This window comes from Malus domestica, chromosome 10, assembly GCF_042453785.1.
Source record: "Malus domestica chromosome 10, GDT2T_hap1".
Taxonomy (NCBI): Eukaryota; Viridiplantae; Streptophyta; class Magnoliopsida; order Rosales; family Rosaceae; genus Malus; species Malus domestica.
Genome location: NC_091670.1, coordinates 24,591,947 through 24,615,274, shown reverse-complemented (window position 1 = coordinate 24,615,274; position 23,328 = coordinate 24,591,947). Strand labels below are relative to the sequence as shown.

General features: G+C 39.2%; 3 protein-coding genes across 4 annotated transcripts; 1 reads left to right on the top strand and 2 right to left on the bottom strand.

The window, feature by feature from the left end:
• The first annotated feature begins 11,392 nt into the window (after positions 1–11,392).
• Positions 11,393–15,959, top strand: LOC114825118 (disease resistance protein RPV1-like). The gene is made up of 4 exons (XM_070807176.1): positions 11,393–12,200; positions 12,342–13,443; positions 13,639–13,932; positions 14,023–15,959. The coding sequence occupies exons 1-4, from the start codon at positions 11,641–11,643 to the stop codon at positions 14,932–14,934; spliced, it is 2,868 nt and encodes a 955-aa protein (XP_070663277.1). The 5' UTR covers positions 11,393–11,640; the 3' UTR covers positions 14,935–15,959.
• Positions 15,960–16,319: 360 nt separating this feature from the next.
• Positions 16,320–18,791, bottom strand: LOC103431704 (uncharacterized). Its single transcript, XM_070805673.1, has 4 exons — positions 18,773–18,791; positions 18,252–18,531; positions 18,036–18,164; positions 16,320–17,347 (listed from the first exon to the last, which is right to left on the bottom strand). The coding sequence occupies exons 1-4, from the start codon at positions 18,789–18,791 to the stop codon at positions 16,960–16,962; spliced, it is 816 nt and encodes a 271-aa protein (XP_070661774.1). The 3' UTR covers positions 16,320–16,959.
• On the bottom strand, positions 18,455–21,320 carry LOC139188990 (uncharacterized). 2 transcript variants are annotated; one of them, XM_070807179.1, is made up of 7 exons: positions 21,187–21,320; positions 19,844–19,915; positions 19,657–19,755; positions 19,309–19,377; positions 19,053–19,198; positions 18,803–18,871; positions 18,455–18,592 (listed from the first exon to the last, which is right to left on the bottom strand). In XM_070807179.1, exons 4-6 carry the CDS (start codon positions 19,369–19,371, stop codon positions 18,838–18,840), a joined length of 243 nt encoding a protein of 80 aa, XP_070663280.1. In that variant the 5' UTR covers positions 19,372–19,377; positions 19,657–19,755; positions 19,844–19,915; positions 21,187–21,320; the 3' UTR covers positions 18,455–18,592; positions 18,803–18,837. The 2 variants fall into 2 exon arrangements, with proteins under 2 accessions (XP_070663280.1, XP_070663281.1); XM_070807180.1 differs by lacking the exons at positions 19,844–19,915; positions 21,187–21,320 and having other exon boundaries at positions 19,657–19,783.
• Between the last annotated feature and the right edge of the window lie 2,008 nt (positions 21,321–23,328).

Sequence of the window (23,328 nt, the reverse complement as noted above, 5' to 3'; positions counted from 1 at the left end):
TTCGTATCGGACATCAACAGGAGAAACCCTATTCTCACTTGCCTTTGGTACAGAGGCAGTTGTCCCAGTTGAGCTTGAGCAAGCAACATTCTAAGTCTAGAACTACGTGCAAAGTGAAAATGACAAACAACTTACCCTCAACTTAAATCTAGTCGAGGAACACAGAAATCAGGCTCACTTGAGGAATGTCGTCTACAAGCAGCACATCTCCAACTACTATGGCTTAAAGGTCAAACCTCGTTCTTTCAAAGTGGGGGACTGGTATTGAAGAAAAGATTACTCTGCGACAGAGTCCCGAGTGAAGGAACACTTAGTCCAAACTGGGATGGACCGTTTGAAGTTGTTGGCATCAGTCGCCCTGGCTCCTACAAGCTTAGAAGCTCCGATGGCAAGACCCTTGGCCATCCATGGAACGCTGATCACTTGAAGTACTATTACAAGTAAACTCACATTGTACAAGTGTTAAACTTCAGCCGTTCGGCATCCTATGTAACGAAGATTATTTGGCATGAATTCAATAAATAGGTGATTTAGACAACTCAGTCTTAATCCTCTTACATTCCTAGCAAGGAAACACTCGAGTTCAAAGCTTCAACATGAATGCTTCCAACATGAAACAAAGTCTATGTCAACAAGACTATACAAATAAACAAACAGTTTCACAGTATATTCGTTCAATCATACATTCCAATACATTCATACATAAGCCAACTGTGCTTCGAAAGGGTTCAACATACTTTGTGTCATTCGGCACTTGCTACAATATGCCTCAACACCTTGCCCTTATTCTCACCAACCAGGTGATGAAATGTGAAGAAGGAACTCATCTTCATGCCACCAACCAAGTGATGAAATGTACAACCCATACTCTCATTCATGCCACCAACCAGATGATGAAATGTACAACCCGTACTCTAATGTCATTTGGCAACTTACCACTCATGCCATCAACTAGGTGAAGAAGGAACTCATCTTCATGCCACCAACCAGGTGATGAAATGTACAACCCGTACTCTCCTTCATGCCATCAACCAGGTGATGAAATGTACAACCCGTACTCTCCTTCATGCCACCAACCAGGTGATGAAATGTACAACCCGTACTCTAATATCATTTGGCAACTTGCCACTCATGCCACCAACCAGGTGATGAAGGAACTCATCTTCATGCCACCAACCAGGTGATGAAATGTACAACCCGTACTCTCTTTCATGCCACCAACCAGGGGATGAAATGTACAACCCGTACTCTAATATCATTTGGCAACTTGCCATTCATGCCACCAACCAAGTGAAAAAGGAACTCATCTTCGTGCCACTAACCAGGTGATGAAATGTGATGAAATATGATGAAGGAACTCACATTCGTACCACCAACCAAGTGATGAAATCAACTCACCATTCATTCCACCTACCAAAAGATGAGTGGTACAACTTATACATGTGAACTCCTAGCATTCACAAATAATCAAAAACCCTCAAGCTTGACAACTCAACTAGGGGAGCACTTCTGCCCAACAAGAGTTATAGTCACCAACAAAGTCTTATTGCAAGCCAACAATAACTTCAGTGCAAGCCAACAATAACTTCAGTGCATGGCATACGAAGATCAAGCTATCAGCTCTCTTGCATCAGCTTTAGACATTTCTCCTCTGTAACAATGCCAACACTGCAATTCGTAGAAAGCTTCACACGCTCTTGATCAAGGCAGTGTGAAGCAAAACCAATTTATGGTGCCAACAAGAGCTTCATCAAATGGGTTCAACCACAATTCTCAAAAGTTTCACACACTCTTGATCAAGACAGTGTGAAGCAAAACCAATTTATGATGCCAACAATAGCTTCATCAATTGAGGGCAACCATAATTCTCAAAAGCTTCGCACACTCTTGATCAAGACAGTGTGAAGCAAAACCAATTTAGGGTGCCAACAAGAGCTTCATCAATAGAGGGTAACCACAATTCTCAAAAGCTTCACGCACTCTTGATCAAGACAGTGTGAAGTAAAACCAATTTATGGTGCCAACAAGAGCTTCATCAAAGGAGTTCAACCACAATTCTTAAAAGCTTCACACTCTTAATCAAGACAGTGTGAAGCAAAACCAATTTATGGTGCCAACAAGAGCTTCATCAATGGAGGGCAATCACAACTCTCAAAAGCTTCACACACTCTTGATATAGACAGTGTGAAGTAAAACCAATTTATGGTGCCAACAAGAGCTTCATCAATGGAGGGCAACCACAATTCGCTTCACACTCTTGATCAAGACAGTGTGAAGCAAAACTAATTTATGGTGCTAACAAGAGCTTCATTAAATGAGTTCAACCACAATTCTCAAAAGCTTCACACACTCTTGATCAAGACAGTGTGAAACAAAACCAATTTATGGTGCCAACAAAAGCTTCATCAATGAAGGGCAACTACAACTCGTAGAAAGCTTCACACACTCTTGATCAAGACTGTTCGAAGCAAATTCAATTTATATGGTTCATCCAAACCTTTGATTACTACAAGGTGTAGTTTGCATCACAATCTCTTGCTCAACAGTGTGGAAGCAAAATTTGTATATATTGTCTCTCCCACATTTTCAAATTTCTAGTTTCCCAAAAAAAAAAATAACAAAGGGAAATTCAACAAAGCTTCATCAATGGAGGACAACTACAAATTCTCAAAAGCTTCACATTATCTTGATCAAGATAGTGTGAAGCAAAATCAATTCATGGTACCCAACAAAAGCTTCAACTCCAAAGCTTCACCTACAAAATGATGCAAAACTTAACTTAACACACAAATTAAACCCTCTTGTGTCAATTATAGTAAAGAATGCAAGTATGGATCGTTCTAAACCGGGGATTAGGAGGGCTTGCTAAAACCTCTAAACTGACTCAAAAACATATAAAAAACAAGGTTAAAAACGTTTGAATAGACTCAAAGGACTCAAAACAGGTCACAAGACTCAAAGCAACTTAAAAACACTCAAAACTGCCTAAAAACACCAACTAGGCAGTTTCTGACTCTAAACACAACTTTGGACGAATTTAGGGTTTGGCTTGACTCAAAACACTCAAAAACACAAACCAAACAGATTTTAAACACTTTGAAACAAGAAAGTAAAGAGGGAGTTTGTTTTGGACGAAAATAAGTAAAACTAGGCAGAAACTAGAACTAGGCAGATTTGCACGAATTTGGGAAAAACTATGGGTGATTTGTTAGCTAGAGTTCATTCTCCACACATGACATACTTGCATACAAATTGATGTTCATTTGTTCTTTCGATAAACCATAAACCTCAATGCCCCAGATTAACCGTGAATTGCACTAATTAACCCTCAGATTTTCCTATTTTCATTGAATTGGATGATTGCATGCGACAACCCAAAATATTCCTCACAAGTTCCTTACATGAATTGCATAATAAAGATGTGAGCAAAGATCATTAAGTTCTATGAAAATCATAAGCATTGACAAGGCATTTGTAACTATGAATTGCATGATACTTATGCCAGGAATTTACTTAACACGATCGTGACTAGCAACCTCCACTACTTGTGAATATAAGTTCATAACGATTAGGTGAAACTCCCTTATATTCTAGCATCAAATTCATGCATGCAAACTAAGCGGGCCCTCTTAATCAACATACAAGAATAAGTTTTGAATCAAACAGTTAAGTAAATTGCATTCACAATTTATGAAATCACAACTGAAAGTAATCAATTCATATTGCAAATATAGTCATGGTTTCGAAATTCCCCCTATCCAAAAGGGGTTTAGCCTCTCATGTTCACAGCAAAACAAAGAGAAAATAAATTAAACATTGAAAATAAAGGATGGATTACACCTAAAAACGCTCCAACAATCCAACGTCTTGAATGGCAAGCACGTCCAAGGGTTCTCCTTCTCCTTCTTTGCTGCGGCACAAGGGTTGTGAGAATGGATGGGTGGTGAATTATGGTGGTGGATGGATGTAGGTGAGTTATGGTGAAGGGTGGATGGGTGGATGGGTGGATTGTGTTGATATAGTGGTGAATGATGGATCCAAATCTGAACACTATGGCTGTTACACACACTTCCTTTTATAGAGGAAGTGCACGGTGATCGGATCATATTTATATATATTTTTACTTCGAATTCACTCGTCTTTTCTTAGTTAGTTCCTTATATTTTTGAGCTATTTACGTTATTTTTATGTTTATAGGATTTGTTATGCAAAGAAAATAAAAATAGCACAAATGAGTTTTAAATAATAAACAGAAAGAATATTGGTTTTATTTTTGGATTGGGTTTTATTTTGGTTTATTTTGGTTTATTTTATATGCATTGAATTGATTGTTTCATAGAATATTGGTTTTGGATTTGTTACTTGAATTTGTTCTTAATTCCCAACTGCTACTAATTTAGAGTTTATGATACAAATTAGTTTTGTATTATTTTGTCAAGGAAGAATCCAAGGACAGCAAGAGGTATAAAATAAAGAAAGGGGATCCAAGAAAAAAGGAAAGACAGCGAGAATCCAAGGAGAGACTTGCGGAGCGCCAGGCATGAAAGCAGGCGGGACAGCTAAGGAAAGAAAAGGTTGTCTTGCAGCCTTGAGAAACAAAAGAAGAATATAGAGAAAGCTGCCTTTGCAGCGTGCAGAAACGAAGAGAGCTGCCTGTGGGCAGCGTGAGCTGGAAGACAGAGGGGAGAGAGAGAGGACTGACGCAGGGGGGAGGTCAAACGGAGAGAGCAGCAGGGCAGGAAATAAGGCGCAGAGAAAAGCTGCCCTTGGCAGCATGAATACGGGACAGCCAGGAGAAGGCTGCTTTGCGCAGCATGAGAACGGGAAGAGAGAGGAGAAACTGACAGAAGTCAGGCGGGGAGGTGGAGTACGTGATTGAACTTGCTCGTGCTCTGGCTAATACAAAGGGTTGTATATTTTCTCAAACTCATGTTTTACTTTTGGTTTAATTTGATAATAATGTGTACTTAAATTAATTTTGGCTAGAGGTTAATTCAAAGCCATGAATATATTTGTAATATGAATTGATTACATTCAGTTGTGATTTCTGAGTTGTGATTTAATTTGCTTAACTGCTTGATTGATAACTTATTTTTGTATGTCGATTAAGGATGCATACTTAATTTACATGCATGAATTTGATGCTAGAATATAAGTGAGTTTCACCTAATCGTTATGAACTTATATTCACAAGTAGTGAAGGTTGCTAGTCACAATCACGTTAAGTAAATTCTTGGCATAAGTTTCATGCAAATCATAGTAACGAGTGCCTCGTCAATGCTTATGTTTTTTCATAGAACTTAATGATTCTTGCTTGTATCTCTATTATGCAATTCATGTAGGGAACTTGTAGGGAATGTTTTGGGTTGTCGTATGCAATCATCCAACCCAATAACTTGTGGAAAAACTGAAGGTTAATTAGTGCAATTCACGGTTAATTTGGGGCGTTGAGATTTACAATTTATTGAAAGAACAACTGAAAAATCAATTTAGGTTGCATATGTGTCATGTGTGGAGAAGAACCCTCTAGCTAATCCATCACCTATCCTTTCACCTTAATTTCATGTTTTTGTTAATTCTGTAATTTATTTAAGTTTAATTTACTTCTCGTCAAAACCAAACCCCCCATTATTAAATTATATTATTTAGTTAGTTTTCATTGTTGTTAGTCTTTTAATTCAATTTCCGTCCATTTCAGTTCCTAGTGTCTAATTTGATTGTTTTCATTATTTTGAGTCATTCTAAGTGTGTTTCAAGTTATTAGAGTTTTTAGCCTAGTTTTGTGTCCTTGAGTCTTATTTAATATTTTTAAATTAATTTAGAATAGATTAGCAATCCCTCCTAATCCCCGGCCTAGAACGATACCCTACTTACATCTATACTACAATTGTCAAAAAGAGGGTTTAATTTGTGTGTCAAGTAATTCTCACATCATACGGCATTTGTAGGAGAAAATGGAGTGGTGTGTGCAACAATGATTCAATGAAGTGGTGCTGAAATGATTCAAGGGTGAAAGTGGAGTCATGATGCACGGCATGGGGGGGTTAAAGGTGATGAAATGGTGCATGAATGAGTGCAAGGAGTGGACAAGAATATTGTGCACATGGTTTGTAAAGGAAAGGAAGTTGAATGGTGCAGAAATGAGTGCAAGGAGGGAACATGGATGAGTGTACATGGCATGGCAAAAGAAAGTGAGAGATGGTGCAGCAATGATTCAATGGAATGGACAAGAATGAGTGCATGGCATGGAAGGGAAAGGTTGCTGCAACAATGGATGGAGTGCACGGCAAAGGAGTTGTCCATGTGCCTTCAAACTTGATTTTCTGCACTCTTTGCCATGTGTTCCAGCTCACTTCCACATGTACTAGCTGTTAGACAAATTTCACACACATGTTTTACATCATTTCATCTTGCAAACACCAACTTTTAGCCACTTTACACCTCTTCACACATGCACCAGCTGCTAGACACTTTCACACACATGTTATGCATCATTTCAGCTTGCAATTATGTTTGTAGTTGCTGGAAATGTGAATCCAACTTGTAAAGCAATCCAACAAATGGCATCTTTCACTTCTTTTCCTTTCAAATTGTTCCTTAAGTGTATGTATATGCACACTTCCACACTTCAACTTCATTATTCAGATTTTTGCATATGTTGAAACCCTTTTTAAAACACCAAAAACGTCCATCCAACTTGCTCCATATGCATGCAATCCATTTCAGCCCAAAATTGCTCCAAAATGCACCTTCTTGCATACTTTGTCCTTAGAACCTGAAAACACACGAAAATGGCTTAAAAGACTAAAATAACTAAGAAATAACAACGTAAATGCACAAAACAAGCCAACTAAGTCGCCTAAATATGCTCCTATCACAAAACTTCAACTCCAGAGCTTCACCTACAAAGCTTCAACACAAAAGCTTGACCTACAAAAGCTTGACCCACAAAAACTTCACCTACAAAGCTTCAACTCCAAAGCTTCACCTACAAAGCTTCAACACAAAAGCTTCACCCACAAAAGCTTCACCTACAAAAGCTTTACCCATAAAAGCCAAAAGCTTCACCCACCATAAAAGCTTCACCCACAAAAGCTTCACCCACCACAAAAGCTTCACCTATAAAGCTTCAACACAAAAGCTTCACACTATCTTGATCAAGATAGTGTTAAGCAAAATCAATTCATGGTACCCAACAAAGTTTCAACCTCAAAACTTCACCTATAAAGCTTAATATATATATATATATATATATTCGGAAATTCGAAAATTCGGAAATTCGAAAATTAAAAAAAAATCAAAAATTTAAAAAAATAAAATAAAAAATTGCCTAAGTCTCCTCTTCTTTGGGCCTAACAACTTTCATAACAAATATATATGAAGGAGGAGTTTTGGGCTACCACATAGAAAGGAAAATGGTGAATTTTGTTACTTTGGAAACTTGGCTACTAGCAAGACACCTCCTCTTTCGTCAACTCCCTCGACCGGAGACTTGGGGGACTCCTACCATATGCTACTGCACCTTGATACTCGGAAGTCTCACGACCACTCAGTGACTTGGATTTTTCAAGTCTCCAACCGAGAAGTTTTCCTCACTCAGGAAATTAAGGGAGCATTACCTCAACATACATGCTTCACTCACATACAAGCTTCAACAAAAGAAAAAATTCAAAGAACTTAGTGAAGAAGGCCTTGGTGTATTTAACACAATACGTTGAAATGAAGCAAAGCTTTTTATTGATATCTCTGATAAGTTACAAATATGTACATATACATGAATCAAAATAAACAAACAAGAGGGAGCCTTCACAAAGGTTGCTCAGGAGAAGTCTCAGTAGTCAGCAGAGCCCCAGAACGAAAAGGCACCAGAGGGTGATTATTCGAAACCTCAGTACTGGGCAGAACCCCAGAAGGAGAAGGCATCGAAGGTTGATCATTTGGAGCTTCATTACGCGGTACAGCCCCAGAAGACAAAGGCAATAAATGCATTTGGAACAAACCTACAAACCTCTGATGATCAAGTAAAATCTGACCATCAGATTCCTACAACTGGTCGAGCTTCCTCTTCATGTTTGTAGCATAGTCATGTGCGAGCATGTGCAACTGTTTATTCTCATGCTTGAGCCATCTGATTTCCTGTTTGAGACTTATCACTTCAGCCGCCAATGATTCAACTTGGCGGGTTCGAGCAAATAGGCGTTAGGCCATATTAGACACAGAACATGCACACTAAACACTGAGAGCCAGAAAATCCTTAAAGCCAACTCATCAGACCGTTTGGAAAGTAGTCTGTTATCTTTGGGAGTGAGAAGGTTCCTGGCCACCACCGCAATGGTCATATCATTCTTCATCACAGAGTCCCCAACGGTAAGAGAACCAGTAGGGGATAAGAAGGATGGGCGACATATGTTGTCTTGAGAAGGCATGGCTGCCTCTTCACCAAAGTTCAAGTCAAAACGACGGTCGGATAGGCCAGACATTCTCATAAATGATGAAGGAGAAATGAGGTGCAATAAATCTCTAAAGTACAAAAATAAGCGAAAAATTCCTGCTAGCAATAACTCTCTGAGCATACTTCTTGCACACAATTGGTGCCCCTATAAAAGAAAAGGCAACAGGGCCGTTTGTTCAAAAATCGAAAAGGCACCACTCTCCGGATTTCGAGAAACAGATTTTCCTGAGTAAAATATGTCGACAATCCCCACACGCAACATCAGCTCTTTGGGTACCACAGATAACTTTGCCAAAGATCTCTGACAAAGTTTAGACACATAAATTTTGAAGGTCCAGCTACCCTACTATTACCCACAAGGGTAAAGGAACAGCACCACTACTTGATAACTGGAAAGTCCCTATGTGTGTCAACCTCCATGCTCCGTGGCAAGGCAGACTGGCAAAAATGCCAAACCTTTACTCATATTCGAGAAAACACTCCCAACAAGATTGCTTGCTCAAAAATCAAAGAGGCACAGCTCTCCGAATCTCGAGAGCCAAACTCCCAACATAATTACTTGCTCAAAAATCGAAGAGGCACCGCTCTCCGAATCTCAAGAGCCAGACTCCTAACAGGATTGCTTTCTCAAAAATCGAAGAGGCACTGTTCTCCGAATCTCGAAAGCCAGATCCCCGATAGGATTGCTTGTTCGAAAACCGAAGAGGCACCGCTCTCCGAACTTTGAGAGCTAGATTTCCTTAGATAAAGCTTATCTGCAATCTTCACACGCAACATCAGCTTTACAGATACCACAAACCATTTTTTCAAAGTGCTCTAACAAAGTTAAAACACGTGAATCTTGCAGCTCCCACTACATTGCTATGACCGAGAAGGGTAAAGGAACAGCGTTACCACTCGCTGTTGGGACAATTCCTACATATGTCGACCTTCATCTTCCACAGCCAAGCAAACCTGCAAATAAAAAAAATTCTCATCTTTTCTTCACATCCAAGAGGGCATTCTGAATAGAGTCTCTCGAAATACTTAGCTTCATTTCCCCTCGATAATACCTCTGTAAACAAGCCACACCAGAGCAAGAGTATCTCATATCATCAGGGTTAAAAGCAAGAGTATCCCATATCATGTTTTTTCCCTGTCTTTTCCTTTGGCCTTGTTCTTACCTGCAAGACAAGGAGAAAGAAAGCAATCAGTCAGCACTTTGAATCAAGCTTCCAGTCAGGAACTGACTGCCTAGAACCCCTTGCCTGATTACTTACCTGGCATTGCTCTCGAGTACTCATCTTCAACATCTTATACTTCCAGAGAAGATACCACATCTGCTTGAGAAACAGATAGGGCAAGTGAGAAGGATACAAGGAAGCATGTGGAGACAAGCGTAACAGAACACGTGCCGATACATCCACTACTTTGTCAACAACAAAAGTATCTCATATCATCAGGGTCGAACGTACTCTAGATTTAATGGACTTGTTTTGACCCTCAAATTCTTAAGTCGGCCTTATACTTTGGAGGAAACTAGAAAACCCTCAAACCCAGTTCAAGAATAAGCCAGTGGAAAGTTACTTCTTCAAAAGCAAAAGTATCTCATATCATCTCTTATCCATTTGCTTCTCCTTATCCTTGTTGCTGTTTACGACACAAAGAGAAGGAGAACAATCAACCGGAAGTCGAAGTCGAACCTCCAATCCAGGTTGCTTGCTTGGAAGTCTGATTGCTTACCTTGTCTGTTACCTCATTCGGCAAATCTCCTAGCTCGGCGACTTGGGGAACTCCTACTATAGGGTTTGTATCGCACTTGACCAAGCCCGAAACTACAAGTAAGCTTCAAGTTAAATTGATACATTACCTTGTGCATCTTCATCGGTTAAAGATACCACCCCTGGATGGAGGAAAATTACTTCCAGAGAAGATGCCATATCTACATATGAGACAGATAAGGTAAGTGAAAATGATACCACACTTCGGTACTTAGAAGTTTCGTGATTACTCAATGGCTTGGATCTTGCAAGTCCCCAACCGAAGAGCTTCCCTCACTCAAGAACTTAGGAGAGCACTGTTTGTACCATACTTGACCAATCCCGAAACTACTGAGCACCGGTCAATGTTATTCCATCAAGGACCCAGAAGAGTTTCCCTCTAACTAGGAGGCCAATCACAACGCGACACATGTCGACATCAGAAGCCAATCATAGCGCGACACGTGTCAACATCAGAAGCTAATTACAACACGACACGTGTCAATGTCAGAATGAAACTAGAAACTCTCTTCTATAAATAGAGATCATTCTCTCACAATATTTCCTAATGTCATTTGTACTAAATCATTCACTAATACTCACTAAAGGAGAGCTTGAACTTATGTACTTGTGTAAACCCTTCACAATTAATGAGAACTCCTCTACTTTGTGGACGTAACCAATCTGGGTGAACCACGTACATCTTGTGTTTACTTCCCTGTCTCTATCCATTTACATATTTATCCACACTAGTGACTGGAGCAATCTAGCGAATGTCACAAACTTAACATTTTCTATTGTACCAAAGTTCTCACTAATTTTGTGCATCAACAAGTAATATGCCATGTGATGATCTGCCCTCCATTTGTCTTTTTCCATGAGTCTGAACGTTTTGAATTATTTGCATCATCTCTTTTTTATTATTTTCTTTAAGACTCCGTATGGGAAATGAAACTCCCAAGCACCACACAGGAAACTACAAAATACCTTCGACTTTCAAATTTTAAAAGTGAACTGGTTTTTTTAAAGAGTAATGTTAAGGATATTAAATTTTTTAAAGTTAAAGTTATAATTTAAATATTATAATTGTAAATAATTTAATTATTAATTAAGTATTAATTAAAATGTTTATTACAAATTTAATTTAAAAATTAAACTTCCCAAACATTATTCTTTCTCAAATCACAGCAACCCCAAATCAGGGCTATTCAAGTCAACTAGTACAGAACTAAAATCTGATTTAGTCACTGCGGGAATTGCCGTCTGCTTTCTTGCTTGCTTCCCAATTTCAAGCGCTATCTCTCTGTCTTAATTTGCTTAATTGGATCCTCTTCTCAATTGCAACTTAATAAATCTCATTCACCTCTCATATATCCATTCTCTTTCTTCGGTATATTATCAAGCACTCGCTTCTTTCTCTTGATCTTTGATATCTTATCAAGCCCTCAGATGGAGTTCATCAGTACTCTCTTGCAGATGTGCTGCAGATCGTTACCATTTTCTTCTTCTGATTCTGCAGCAGGTGATGCTGACAATGTTTATGTCACCCCTTATCGGGAAAAGTATGATGTTTTTATCAGTTTTAGAGGTGAGGACACCCGCCTTGGTATTACCAGCCATCTTCATGCTGCCTTACTTCAGAAGAAAATTGAAACCTACATAGATTACAGACTGAAGAGAGGACAAGAAATCAAACCTGCCCTTCTAGAAGCAATCGAGACATCTACGCTTTCGGTGATCATTTTCTCGAAAAACTACGCTTCTTCCACGTGGTGTCTGGATGAACTTGTGCATATAGTCAAATGCAAGGAAAGAAATGGCCAGATGGTTATACCCGTATTCTACGATATCAGTCCATCGGATATACGAAACCAACTGGGGAGCTATGCGGTTGCATTTGCTGGACTTGAAAAACGTTACAAGGGCAGTATCCACAAGGTGCACAAGTGGAGGAAAGATTTGACGACTGCAGCCAATCTCTCTGGGTTTGATTACTCAGACAAATCCGGGTAAGTAACTCATTCTTAAACTTGTATAAAATTATAAATTTTCTTTAAACTTGTGACAATTTGATTTGTGCTAAGATGTGGTAAAGCATATTTAAGACTAACTATTGCTTTTCTACCTAATCTTGTACATATATATGCCAGGACGGAGGCAGATCTAATTAAGAAAGTTGTTGATCATATTTGGACCGAATTGATTTGTGAATCATCATGCATTTTGGAGGGCCTGGTTGGAATTAAAAGCGGCATCGACCAAATAGAATCGCTATTAGACATTCATTCACAGGACGCTTGCATCACTGTAGGAATTTGGGGGATGGGTGGTATTGGCAAGACCACCCTTTCCGAAGCTGTTTTTCACAGACTCTCTTATAAATTCGAAGCCAGTTGTTTTCTTAGAAGTGTTAGGGAGAACTCAGAACAAACAAATGGACCAGATCACTTGGAAAAAACACTTCTTAAAGAGATACTAAGGGAAGAAGGTCTATCCATAGGATCAAAATTTGTTCGAGAAAGGCTCAGTCGTACAAAGGTGCTCATTGTTTTTGATGATTTGAGTGATTCAATGCAAATGGAACGTTTAGCTGGCAATCGTATTCGGTATGGCACTGGAAGTAGAATCATTATCACAAGCAGAGATAGGAGAACACTTAGGCAAACTGTTGAAGAGGATAAGATCTACGAGGTTGAGGGTTTAAAACCAGACGACGCTCTTGAGCTCTTCTGTTCACGTGCTTTCAAAAATAACAGTACTCGTAGAACAGAGTTTATGGAGTTGGCAGAAATGGCTGTGGATTCTGCCGGTCGCGTTCCTTTAGCTCTTATAGTTATGGGGTCCTTGTTCTTCAATTGCAACAGCAAAGAACACTGGGAAGAGGAATTCAACAAATTGAAACGATCTCCCTGTTGTAAAGATATCCATAAAGTGTTGAGACTGAGTTATGATGGATTAGACACAAATGAGATGGATATATTTCTGGATATAGCATGTTATCTTAAAGGGAACCATGTGGATGGCGTAAAACGAATGTTAGCTACTCGGGGATTCGATGCGGCACCCGGAATTAGAATTCTTGTTGATATGTCTCTCATATCAATTGATTCAACCGAGAAGACCATAGAGATGCACGATTTGCTTCAAGAAATGGGAAGAAAAATTGTTCATGAACAATGTATTGACAATCCCGGTGAACGCAATAGGTTGTTCAACGATGAGCATGTCTATCATGTACTGAAAAGAAACACGGTAAGAGCCCAATGAATTCCATTTCCTTTTCCTTTATTTCTTTTTTTTTTTTACAAATAACGAAAAGCAAACTTTAGATGAAAACACACCAAAGAAAGGCTCAATTATAATAAAGAAGTTTGATTACTAAAAAATAAACTATTGATTGAATTTTGTTGTATATATAATCACATTAGAATTTGTTCTTATTCTCAGGGGACTCCAATTGTTCAAGCCATATTGGTTAACTGGTTTAAGATGGAAAATCTGCAGTTGAAATGTGCAGACTTCAGAAAGATGTCTAACCTAAAGATGCTAATTGTATTTAACTCTGAAGAGTGTGGCACTTACTGCAAATTAACCGCTTCTCTAGATCTTCCTGATTCTCTGCGTTATCTTTACTGGCTTGGATATCCTTTGAAATCTTTGCCGTCGAATTTTTCTCCTGAAGATCTAGTTGAGCTTCATATGCGCAAAAGCCAAGTGAATAAGCTATGGAATGAAGACCAGGTATATATGCCTATTTAAGTTCTTGTATAAAATGCAGTGTAGAAAGTCTTGCTTATTAATTCTTTGTATTTTTCTTTACTTTTGTTACAGAGACCTATGAACTTAAAAGTGATCGATCTGGAGTGGTCTAGAAATCTAACTGAAGTTCCAAATCTCTCTGGGAGTCTAGAAATTGTGCGGATAAATCTTTGTGGCTGCATAATTTTGGCTGAACTTCCTAGGTGTTTTCAACATCTCCACAAGCTGACTCATCTTGATTTGTCAATGTGCAAAAGTCTCAAGTATCTTCCAGAAATGCCAGAGAATATTGAATTCTTAGATTTATTTGGCAGTGGTATACAGGAGTTGCCTGAATCAGTTTGGTCTCACGAAAAAATTTCTTACTTGAATATAAGAGATTGTAGAGACCTTAAGAAACTTCCAAGCAGCAGGTGTAAGCTGAAATTCTCTGGTTGTTTTGATCTACAGGGCTGCACATCTCTTGGCGAGGTTTCTGAGCTTCCCAGGGATATAAGTGAGTTATCATTGGTTGGTTGCGAGAGCCTTGTGAGTCTACCAACCAACATTTGTAAGTTGAAATCTCTCAAGAAACTCAATCTCTCTAGGTGCTCTAAACTTGAAAACTTCCCAGAGATCTTGGAGCCAATGGAAGATTTGGAATATCTTAGTTTAAGTGGAACAGCTGTTCAAGAGCTACACTCATCAATCGAGTTTCTCCCTGCGCTCCAAACAATTGAACTAGAGGATTGCAAAAGGCTTTCATGTATCCCGAGGAGCATTTGTAAGTTGAAATCTCTTGAGACACTTGATCTCTCTTGGTGCTCTAACCTTGAAAACTTCCCAGAGATCTTGGAGCCAATGGAACATTTGAAATCCTTAAATTTAAGTGGAACAGCTGTTCAAGAGCTACACACATCAATTGAGTTTCTCCCTGCTCTCAAAAATATTAAACTACAAGCTTGCAGAAGGCTTTCAAGTGTCCAAAGATCATTTCTAAGGTGAAGTCTTTTGAGAGACTTGATCTCATACGTTGCTCTGCTTTTTATGAATTCCCTCAAATCCTGGAGCCAATGCAACATCTGAAGTCAGTGGTTGAAATGCTTCCTTTGTCTTTTGGAAGTTCTAGACCTCTGTTGCACCCGCATATCAGAAATCCCTGATGGTCACATTGGCTCAATCTCAATCCCTGATGGTCACGTTGGCTCAATCTCATTGCGAGATTTAATTTTGAGTGAAACCAGGATTAGGAGCATACCTGCAAGCATCAAACAAGCTTCTTGGTTGCATAGCCTAAGCTTAACCGGGTGCAAGCGGCTTCAATCATTACCGGAGCTCCCAGTGCTATATGATCTTGAAGCTCAAGGCTGCACGTTGCTGAAGACAGTGTCAAGTTCAAGGACAGCACTCACACAAGGTGGGGGATAAACACGACTCTTTTGGGAAACTTGATTTTTCTGATTGCCGAAAATTGGATCATAATGCAAGGAGCAACATAAAGGATGAAGCACAGCTTAGAATTATGCGAGTGGCAACTGTGCCTTGTGTTAGCACTGCATGTCCGGGAAAAGAAATTCCAAATTGGTTCAACTTCAGCTATCAAAGTGAGGTACCTTCAATTCATATCAAGCTTCCTCCAGATTGGTTTCGAGCAGGTTTATCAGGTTTCGCTCTCTGTCGTTTCTTGTGTTTCCAACTGCCAGGGAGACTCAAGGGTAAGAACTAGTTTCAATGTTAAATTCCTGGGTGAAAGCCATGAACTGTTCACTTCTCTATTCTGTATCCCAATTCGGATATTGAGTGACTACTGTTACGACCGACATCACATGTATGTGTGGAGTAAGGCCTTTATATGTGAAGAGATAGCAAAAAAATGTTCCCCTGATGTTTACAAACTTGCTTATGCGGCCTCTGTTGAGCGTGGTGGACTTTTCCGAAAAACCCATTTCTGGTGCGAAGGTGTTGAAGGTGTTGAAGTGTGGTATATGCCCGTTGTATGCGGAAGATGCTAAGAAATTCAAATTTGATCATGTCTTGTTGCCAGGGGAACCAAAAATACAAGAAACAAGACAAGATGATGAATCTGAAGCCAGTTGATCAAGTTATCAGAACAAAGCAAATGAAGGTGACGATGAGTCAGAAGCCAGTGAATCAAGTTATGATCAGTTCGAAGTAAATGAAAGTGGTGATGAGTTCGAAACAAATGAAAGTGATGATGGTCAGAAGCCCTAGTCTTTTTGAGGGGTTTTTTTGCCCGAATGGAGCATCAAATTGAACTTGTATATACCTTTGGGAGATGTAAGTCTAGCGATAGAAGTTTATACCTGAATGGAGCATCAAATTGAATTTGGACTAAAATCGCCAAATCTCGTCTTCTCGTTTGAACTGGATAACAATATCACCAGATACAAAATTTATTTGAGATGAAAAAAGAAATTACAACAAATTAAGCCCTTAAATTTAATAATACAATCATCTATTTGTAGGAAAATTCCAAAATTAAGGAGGAAATATATGTCCGCAACAAGCTAAAGGAAAAAATAATGAAAAAATGGCAACATGCATACACAAAAGGGAATGAATATAAAAGATACATTACAAGCTCAGTGATTTCAAAGCATAAAACACAAGGCCCGTCCCACCCACGCCACACGATAGAAAGGCTTTGAATGGCGATTGAATAGCAGACACAAAACGAAGCACAACTAACCGGCTAAAATGCACTCCAATGATCAGAGTCTTTTCTCGGCGTCTCCATTGACGTCCGGAAAGGCCCTGAAGACCCAAATGGGTCCGAGTCCCGTCTCGGAGTTTGACTGTCGAATGACATCCTAAATGGAGAAGACCAAAATGCGTCCGAGTCTCCTCTTGGAGTTTGACTGTCGAATGTTGTCCTAAATGGAGCTGCTGAAGACCCGAAAAAATCGGATTCTCTTCTTGGGGTTTGACTGTCCAGTGACATCCGAAATGACCCTGACAATCCAAAGGGGTCCGAGTCTCTTCTTGGAGTTTGACAGTCCAGTGATGACCTCAATGGCCCTTAAGAGCCAAAAGGGTCTGGGATGTCATCAAATGTTGGAAATCCATGACCCTGATCAAAATCTCTACTGCTGCGCATAGAATCAAATCTTCCAAGTGTTTCTGGTTAAGGGAAGTATCCAGCATCTTGGGCGCTTCTAAACGAATCAAACCTGGAGAAGGTGTCGAATGAAGGTTCAGACCTATCCTTGTACCTTGGTGGTGAATATCCTGAATTGAAGGCTGACAGTGGTGTGCTGGGAACAGAATCATTGAAAGCAAAAGGGCGGCTCTTCTGGGAAAAGCTACCTCCTTGTGATGACCCAGTCCTGATAGGGTTGAGACCGAACTCCCCAGGGCCAGAAACGTAGTGATCCTTATTACTCCCCTGATCCATATCCTACATCACAAATGATTAAGAGCAGTTACAGCACAATCCAGCATGCCAGTAATAACAAATATAAAACCGCAAAAACAGAAAGCTCGAAAGTGCTACGTAATCGACAAGCTATTAGAAAAGAAAGTGGATTCACAGGAACCTAGAATCCATGCCTACTTAAAAGGTGTAAAATAATGGAAACTTTCCATCGGCTACAAAATGTTCCAGTGCAATACAGCACCCTCTGCTGTCAATGTAAAACATAAAATGGTCTTGATTAACCAAGACCTAACGCCAAAACCAGAGTCCCCTTCAATGTGCAATTAATTGCACCAAGAACAATTCCACAACCCCTTCTTTTTATATCTACAGTGAATCAAGACTGAAATCAGGAAACTCAGCTCGTCATATTTGGTTGAAAGACCCGTACTACTAACTGATTTACACGAGGAAAACATCAGAACTGGACGCTTGGTGAAATAGAAACTATTATTGTTATAATTCTCAGAACCTTCTCTAGAAACTAAACGCAGCAAGCATTAGGACACTTGAGGCTACTCTTGAAACAAAGGATACATGATCACCGCCACAAACAACTAGGTGGTATTAACAGCAATCATGGAGCAAGATCCGGTCAGCATAAACACAAGGTCAAAAAATTGAGTTCCATAAAATAATAAAGAATACTGAATGTACAATATCGGCTTACCTTGGTGGTACTAACTGCATTGAAACCCCACACCTAGTCAACGTCATAATTAGTGTCAAATGTCCCCATGCTGGTTCATCAAAACCCTTGTCGCCAGAAAACACAGACCCAGAACCCCCGTTATCATCACTGCACATGAAAGTTTAGAATTTCAACAATTTTTGCAGGTATCAGGGTGATCTTAAATATGTAGAAAACTACAGATCTAAACTATACCTTTGAGATTCCACATCACGGGGCAAGGCATCTGTGCCTGTTGTCCTTCCATAGTTAGAATCTGAAAATTCTCTAGATGGGCTTCCAACAGTAGTGCTGGCAAATGGACTGTTCGGAGCACTTTTTGCTGACTCCTCTTCATTATTATCATATGCTGCTCCATTTTCAACAACCTTGTCATCCACACTCTCAGGCTTTTCTGACTTAACATCAACTTTAGGTGAAGCAGCAGCTGGAATCTCAACTGGGGGAGCTTTTCTTTCTGAACTGATGATGATTTCTGTTTTGGAGGTGCAAAGACATTTGACACATCAAAGTGAGCTCCTTGACAAAAGTGAATCCTGAAAAGTAAACTTCTGAATCAGTCTCATCGAATAGTTAAAACTCCTGAACAGAGTGGAAAACCACCACCAGACGACAAAGGAACTATAAGCAGCAGGCAATATGCTCCATTTACCTCAAGGTGAAAAGGAAAAAAGAACTTAAGTGCTACCAGAAATTTATTATCTCAGAGACAATACTGGATCTATAAAAACTCATTTTTGGCATACCTTCGTCTTCAAACTCATCCCAATCCTCATCCCAGTCAGCAGCTCCTTCTTGGATGCCAGGTTGCCAGCCTATATAAAAACAAAATAAAATTTCAGGTTACAAAATGCAATGTAGCACAAATACCACAGCAGTGAACAATAATGAAAAATAAAATGATGCACTCAAGGAACACTACATAGAATTCGAATAAAATGCAATCTAGCACAAATACCACAGCAGTGAACAATAACGAAAAATAAAATGACGCACTCAAGAAACGCTACATAGAATTCGAATAAAATGCAATGTAGCTCAGCTGATGTTGTAGGCTTTCCGCGTAATCCGTACTTCTTGCAGCGCTCATTGAGAGTTTTCACAGGCCCATCAAGATCGAATTGGATGCGATCAACAGGATCCTGAAAATTTCAGTTGGGATTATCTTACACAAGTTGAGCAAAGGTATTTCCTAAACAGCAAGTTGAGCAAAGGTATTTATTTCTTAAACAGCATAGTTGTGCAAAGGTACCTGAAGGGTGGCATCAGCATCACCTTCTTGCTCCATCTTGACAATTGCCCGGTATAACTCCATTTTCTTCTGTTGCATATAAATCGCATAAGATAATCAGTCCGGTGGTAATAAAAAGAATACACCACTACTATGGCCTATGGGTATGGCCATTCAACTGATTTTGAATTTTGATTGGCACTTATCGCATAAAAATAAAAGCACGGCATCTCACATGTATAGGCAAATGTGACTCAGAACTAACAAAACGAACAGCAAGCAGTTGTCACTTTGATCTTTGAATGAGCAAAAGCAAACATACAACATGGGGCCACTAATTGTCCACAATTTATATTTGGTGTAAGGTACCTGTAAATCACAAAACGTGGCTTCTTCAATAGTCAACTTGGAAGCTACATCTCTAGCTGGTTTGTATTTCTCTTCATATTTCTTAGCCAGGGACTCAGCCTAGATTCATGTCGTCTTCATTAAGCCAAGAATGGTTGCTGAAGATTAACACAAATATGTGCTTAGGCTCAAGTATCCTACAGCATACCTCACGTCCATCAGAAGATGCCCTTACTGTGATCTCATTAAGGAAATTGTCACATCTGCTCTTGTACAAAACCTTATACCAAAAAGAACAACAGATTAGAGCAAATATAACAAGGTAGTCACATACATCATAATTTCAACACTACACACTATATATGTGATATCTAAAATAAAGCACTAGAATTCACAATGATGCACAGCATTCAAAAAACCGAAAGTAAACATCATTTCCTTATGTTACTAAGTAGATATAAAATATTACATTTTTGAGTCAAACGCCTTTTAAAATATTCCGAGCCTACAATAACATGGTGAAGCCACCGTGAAATACAGCATAATCTGTGACCTCTTCTAAAAATGTGTTCAAAATTTATACCCATGATAAATTCTTCCCATGGCCAATTCTCGGTTCAACAAAACTTGGATCTTTATTACATCACCATTATGGCGCATAAGAATGAATCCATTTCTTCAGTTAAGTTGTCCCCACCTTAAAATTGAAAACAAAGAAAACTAAACTACAGGAACAATACAATTTCTTCCTACATACAGGACCTTCAACATAAATTAGAATATCCAAAAACAAAATCTTTCCAATCAAAGAATATGGCCAAGATATATAGTTTTGAGAAAATATGGAGCCAAAGTGGTGAACAAAACCCTTGTGTTTCTCTCAAACCAAGAAACCCCATACACATTGCTGGCATACTGCACCCTCACAAAAGCCATTATATCACCACCATACTACTTATGTAACTTGCCTGAATTACCCAACTTACATTTCCTTCCCTAAACAATCTCAGATGCATTTAATTCTACAGGACAATGATAAAACAGATGATCTGCACTTTCTCCCAGTAGTACTTGTAAATTCAAGAATCGATACCAATTCAGACCACAATTTCCTTCCCTAAACAATCTCAGATGCATTTAATTCTACAGGACAATGATAAAACAGATGATCTGCACTTTCTCCCAGTAGTACTTGTAAATTCAAGAATCGATACCAATTCAGACCACAATTCCCTTCCCTAAACAATCTCAGATGCATTTAATTCTACAGGACAATGATAAAACAGATGATCTGCACTTTCTCCCAGTAGTACTTGTAAATTCAAGAATCGATACCAATTCAGACCACAAACATCCAAAATTTCAAGAAAAATAAAAACAAAAATCTTACAACACTGCAAAATCAAATAGTAAGAAGAGACGTCCAAAAATCTATCACTCATAGAACAATTATATTCAAACGCAAAAAAAGTAAAACTACTGTAGAATGTTCAATATGCACAACAAATGGCATAAAAGAAAGAAAGGCAGAAAAGAACACGAGATACTCACAAGTCCTGCATTTTGACTCGGAAATATTCAATTTTCTCCCTAGTATCCAAAATTTCTTTCCCCAGTTCTTCTACTGCAAAGAACAAACAGAATCACATAAAAAAAAGGGGATCACATCAAAAGGTTGAAAATTCTCTAGATGGGCTTCCAACAGTAGTGCTGGCAAATGGACTGTTCGGAGCATTTTTTGCTCACTCCTCTTCATTTTTATCTTATGCTGCTCCATTTTCAACAACCTTGTCATCCGCACTGAGGCTTTTCTGACTTAACATCAACTTTAGGAGAAGAAGCAGCTGGATTCTCAACTTGGGGAGCTTTTCTTTATGAACTGATGATGATTTCTGTTTTGGAGGAGCCAAGACATTTGACACAACGAAAGTGCTCCTTGACAAAAGCGAATCCTGAAAAGTAAACTTCTGAATCAGTCTCATTGAATAGTTAAAACTCCTGAACAGAGTGGGAAACCACCACCAGACGACAAAGGAACTATAAGCAGCAGGCAATATGCTCCATTTACCTCAAGGTGAGAATGAAAAAAGAATTTAAGTGCTACCAGAAATTTATTATCTCAGAGACAATACCGGATCTATAAAAACTCATTTTTGGCATACCTTCGTCTTCAAACTTATCCCAATCCACATCCCAGTCAGCAGCTCCTTCTTGGACGCCAGGTTGCCAGCCTCTATAAAAACAAAATAAAATTTCAGATTACAAAATGCAATGTAGCACAAATACCACAGCAGTGATCCATAACGAAAAATAAAATGACGCACTCAAGGAACGCTACATAGAATTCGAATAAAATGCAATCTAGCACAAATACCACAGCAGTGAACAATAACAAAAAATAAAATGATGCACTCAAGAAACGCTACATAGAATTCGAATAAAATGCAATGTAGCTCGGCTAATGTTGTAGGCTTTCTGCGTAATCCATACTTCTTGCAGCGCTCATTGAGAGTTTTCACAAGCCCATCAAGATCCAATTGGATGCGATCAACAGGATATTGAAAATTTCAGTTGGGATTATCTTTCACAAGTTGAGCAAAGGTATTTCTTAAACAGCATGGTTGAGCAAAGGTACCTGAAGTGTGCCGTCAGCGTCACCATCTTGCTCCATCTTGACAATTGCCCTGTATAGCTCCATTTTCTTCTTTTTTTTTGAAAAGAAACGAAAGAATTTTATAAAACGAAAGAATTACAAAAGAGAAACAACAACCACAAGGAAAAGAAAACCACCCGGAGCTAAAAGAAAACAAGCAGGGGCCCCTAAAGAACACTAAAAGAACAGAGGAAAAGCTAGACCAAGTCAAATAACGGCAGCTAACAGATCCCTAAAAATAGAAGAGAAATTGTAATCTCTAAACTCCACTGAAACCGAAGCCCAAAGGGCTGCCCAGTGTTTTACTCTATCCCAAATCTCCTCAACCCCCACTCCCTTGTACTCCTCAAAGACTCTTTTATTACGCTCCAACCAAATGTTCCAGAAGAGGGCCATCAACAGAGATCCCCACAAAGTTTTGGCTTTCCTCCCTTTCCCTAGGCCTTCAAACTTAGTGCTAAGGAGCTCAAAACAACCCTTTGGAGTGACCCATCTCATACCAGCTTCGTTGAGCAATTTCCACCAAAGTTGAATGCTATACGGACAGTGGAGGAAAACATGGTTGACGCTTTCCTCCCCGGAATTGCACAATGCGCACCAATGGGGGGAGAAACAAACAAAAGGCATTCGTCTTTGGACTTGATCACACGTATTAACCTTCCCAAGCGCCACTAGCCACACAAGGATTTTGACTTTTGGAGGCACTTTTGCTTTCCATATCTGAACGAAAGGGGGAAAATGTAGCACAACTTCATTGTTACGAAGGAAAGAGTTATAGGATTTGCAAGTGAACTGGCCAGAACCTTCTAAAATCCATCTTCTCCTGTCTTCTCTGGAATGACGCAGCCGAACAGACTCCACCTTCTGCAGTAAACCAACCACCTCTTCAATCTCGGACTCTCTTAGGTTTCTTCTAAACTCTAAATTCCAACTTACCGGCTGTAAAGAAGAAACCACCAAATTGGAAATACTTTGGTTTTTTGTCCTTGATAAAGAGAATAATCTAGGGAATTGCTCCTTCAAAGGTCCGCCCTCCAACC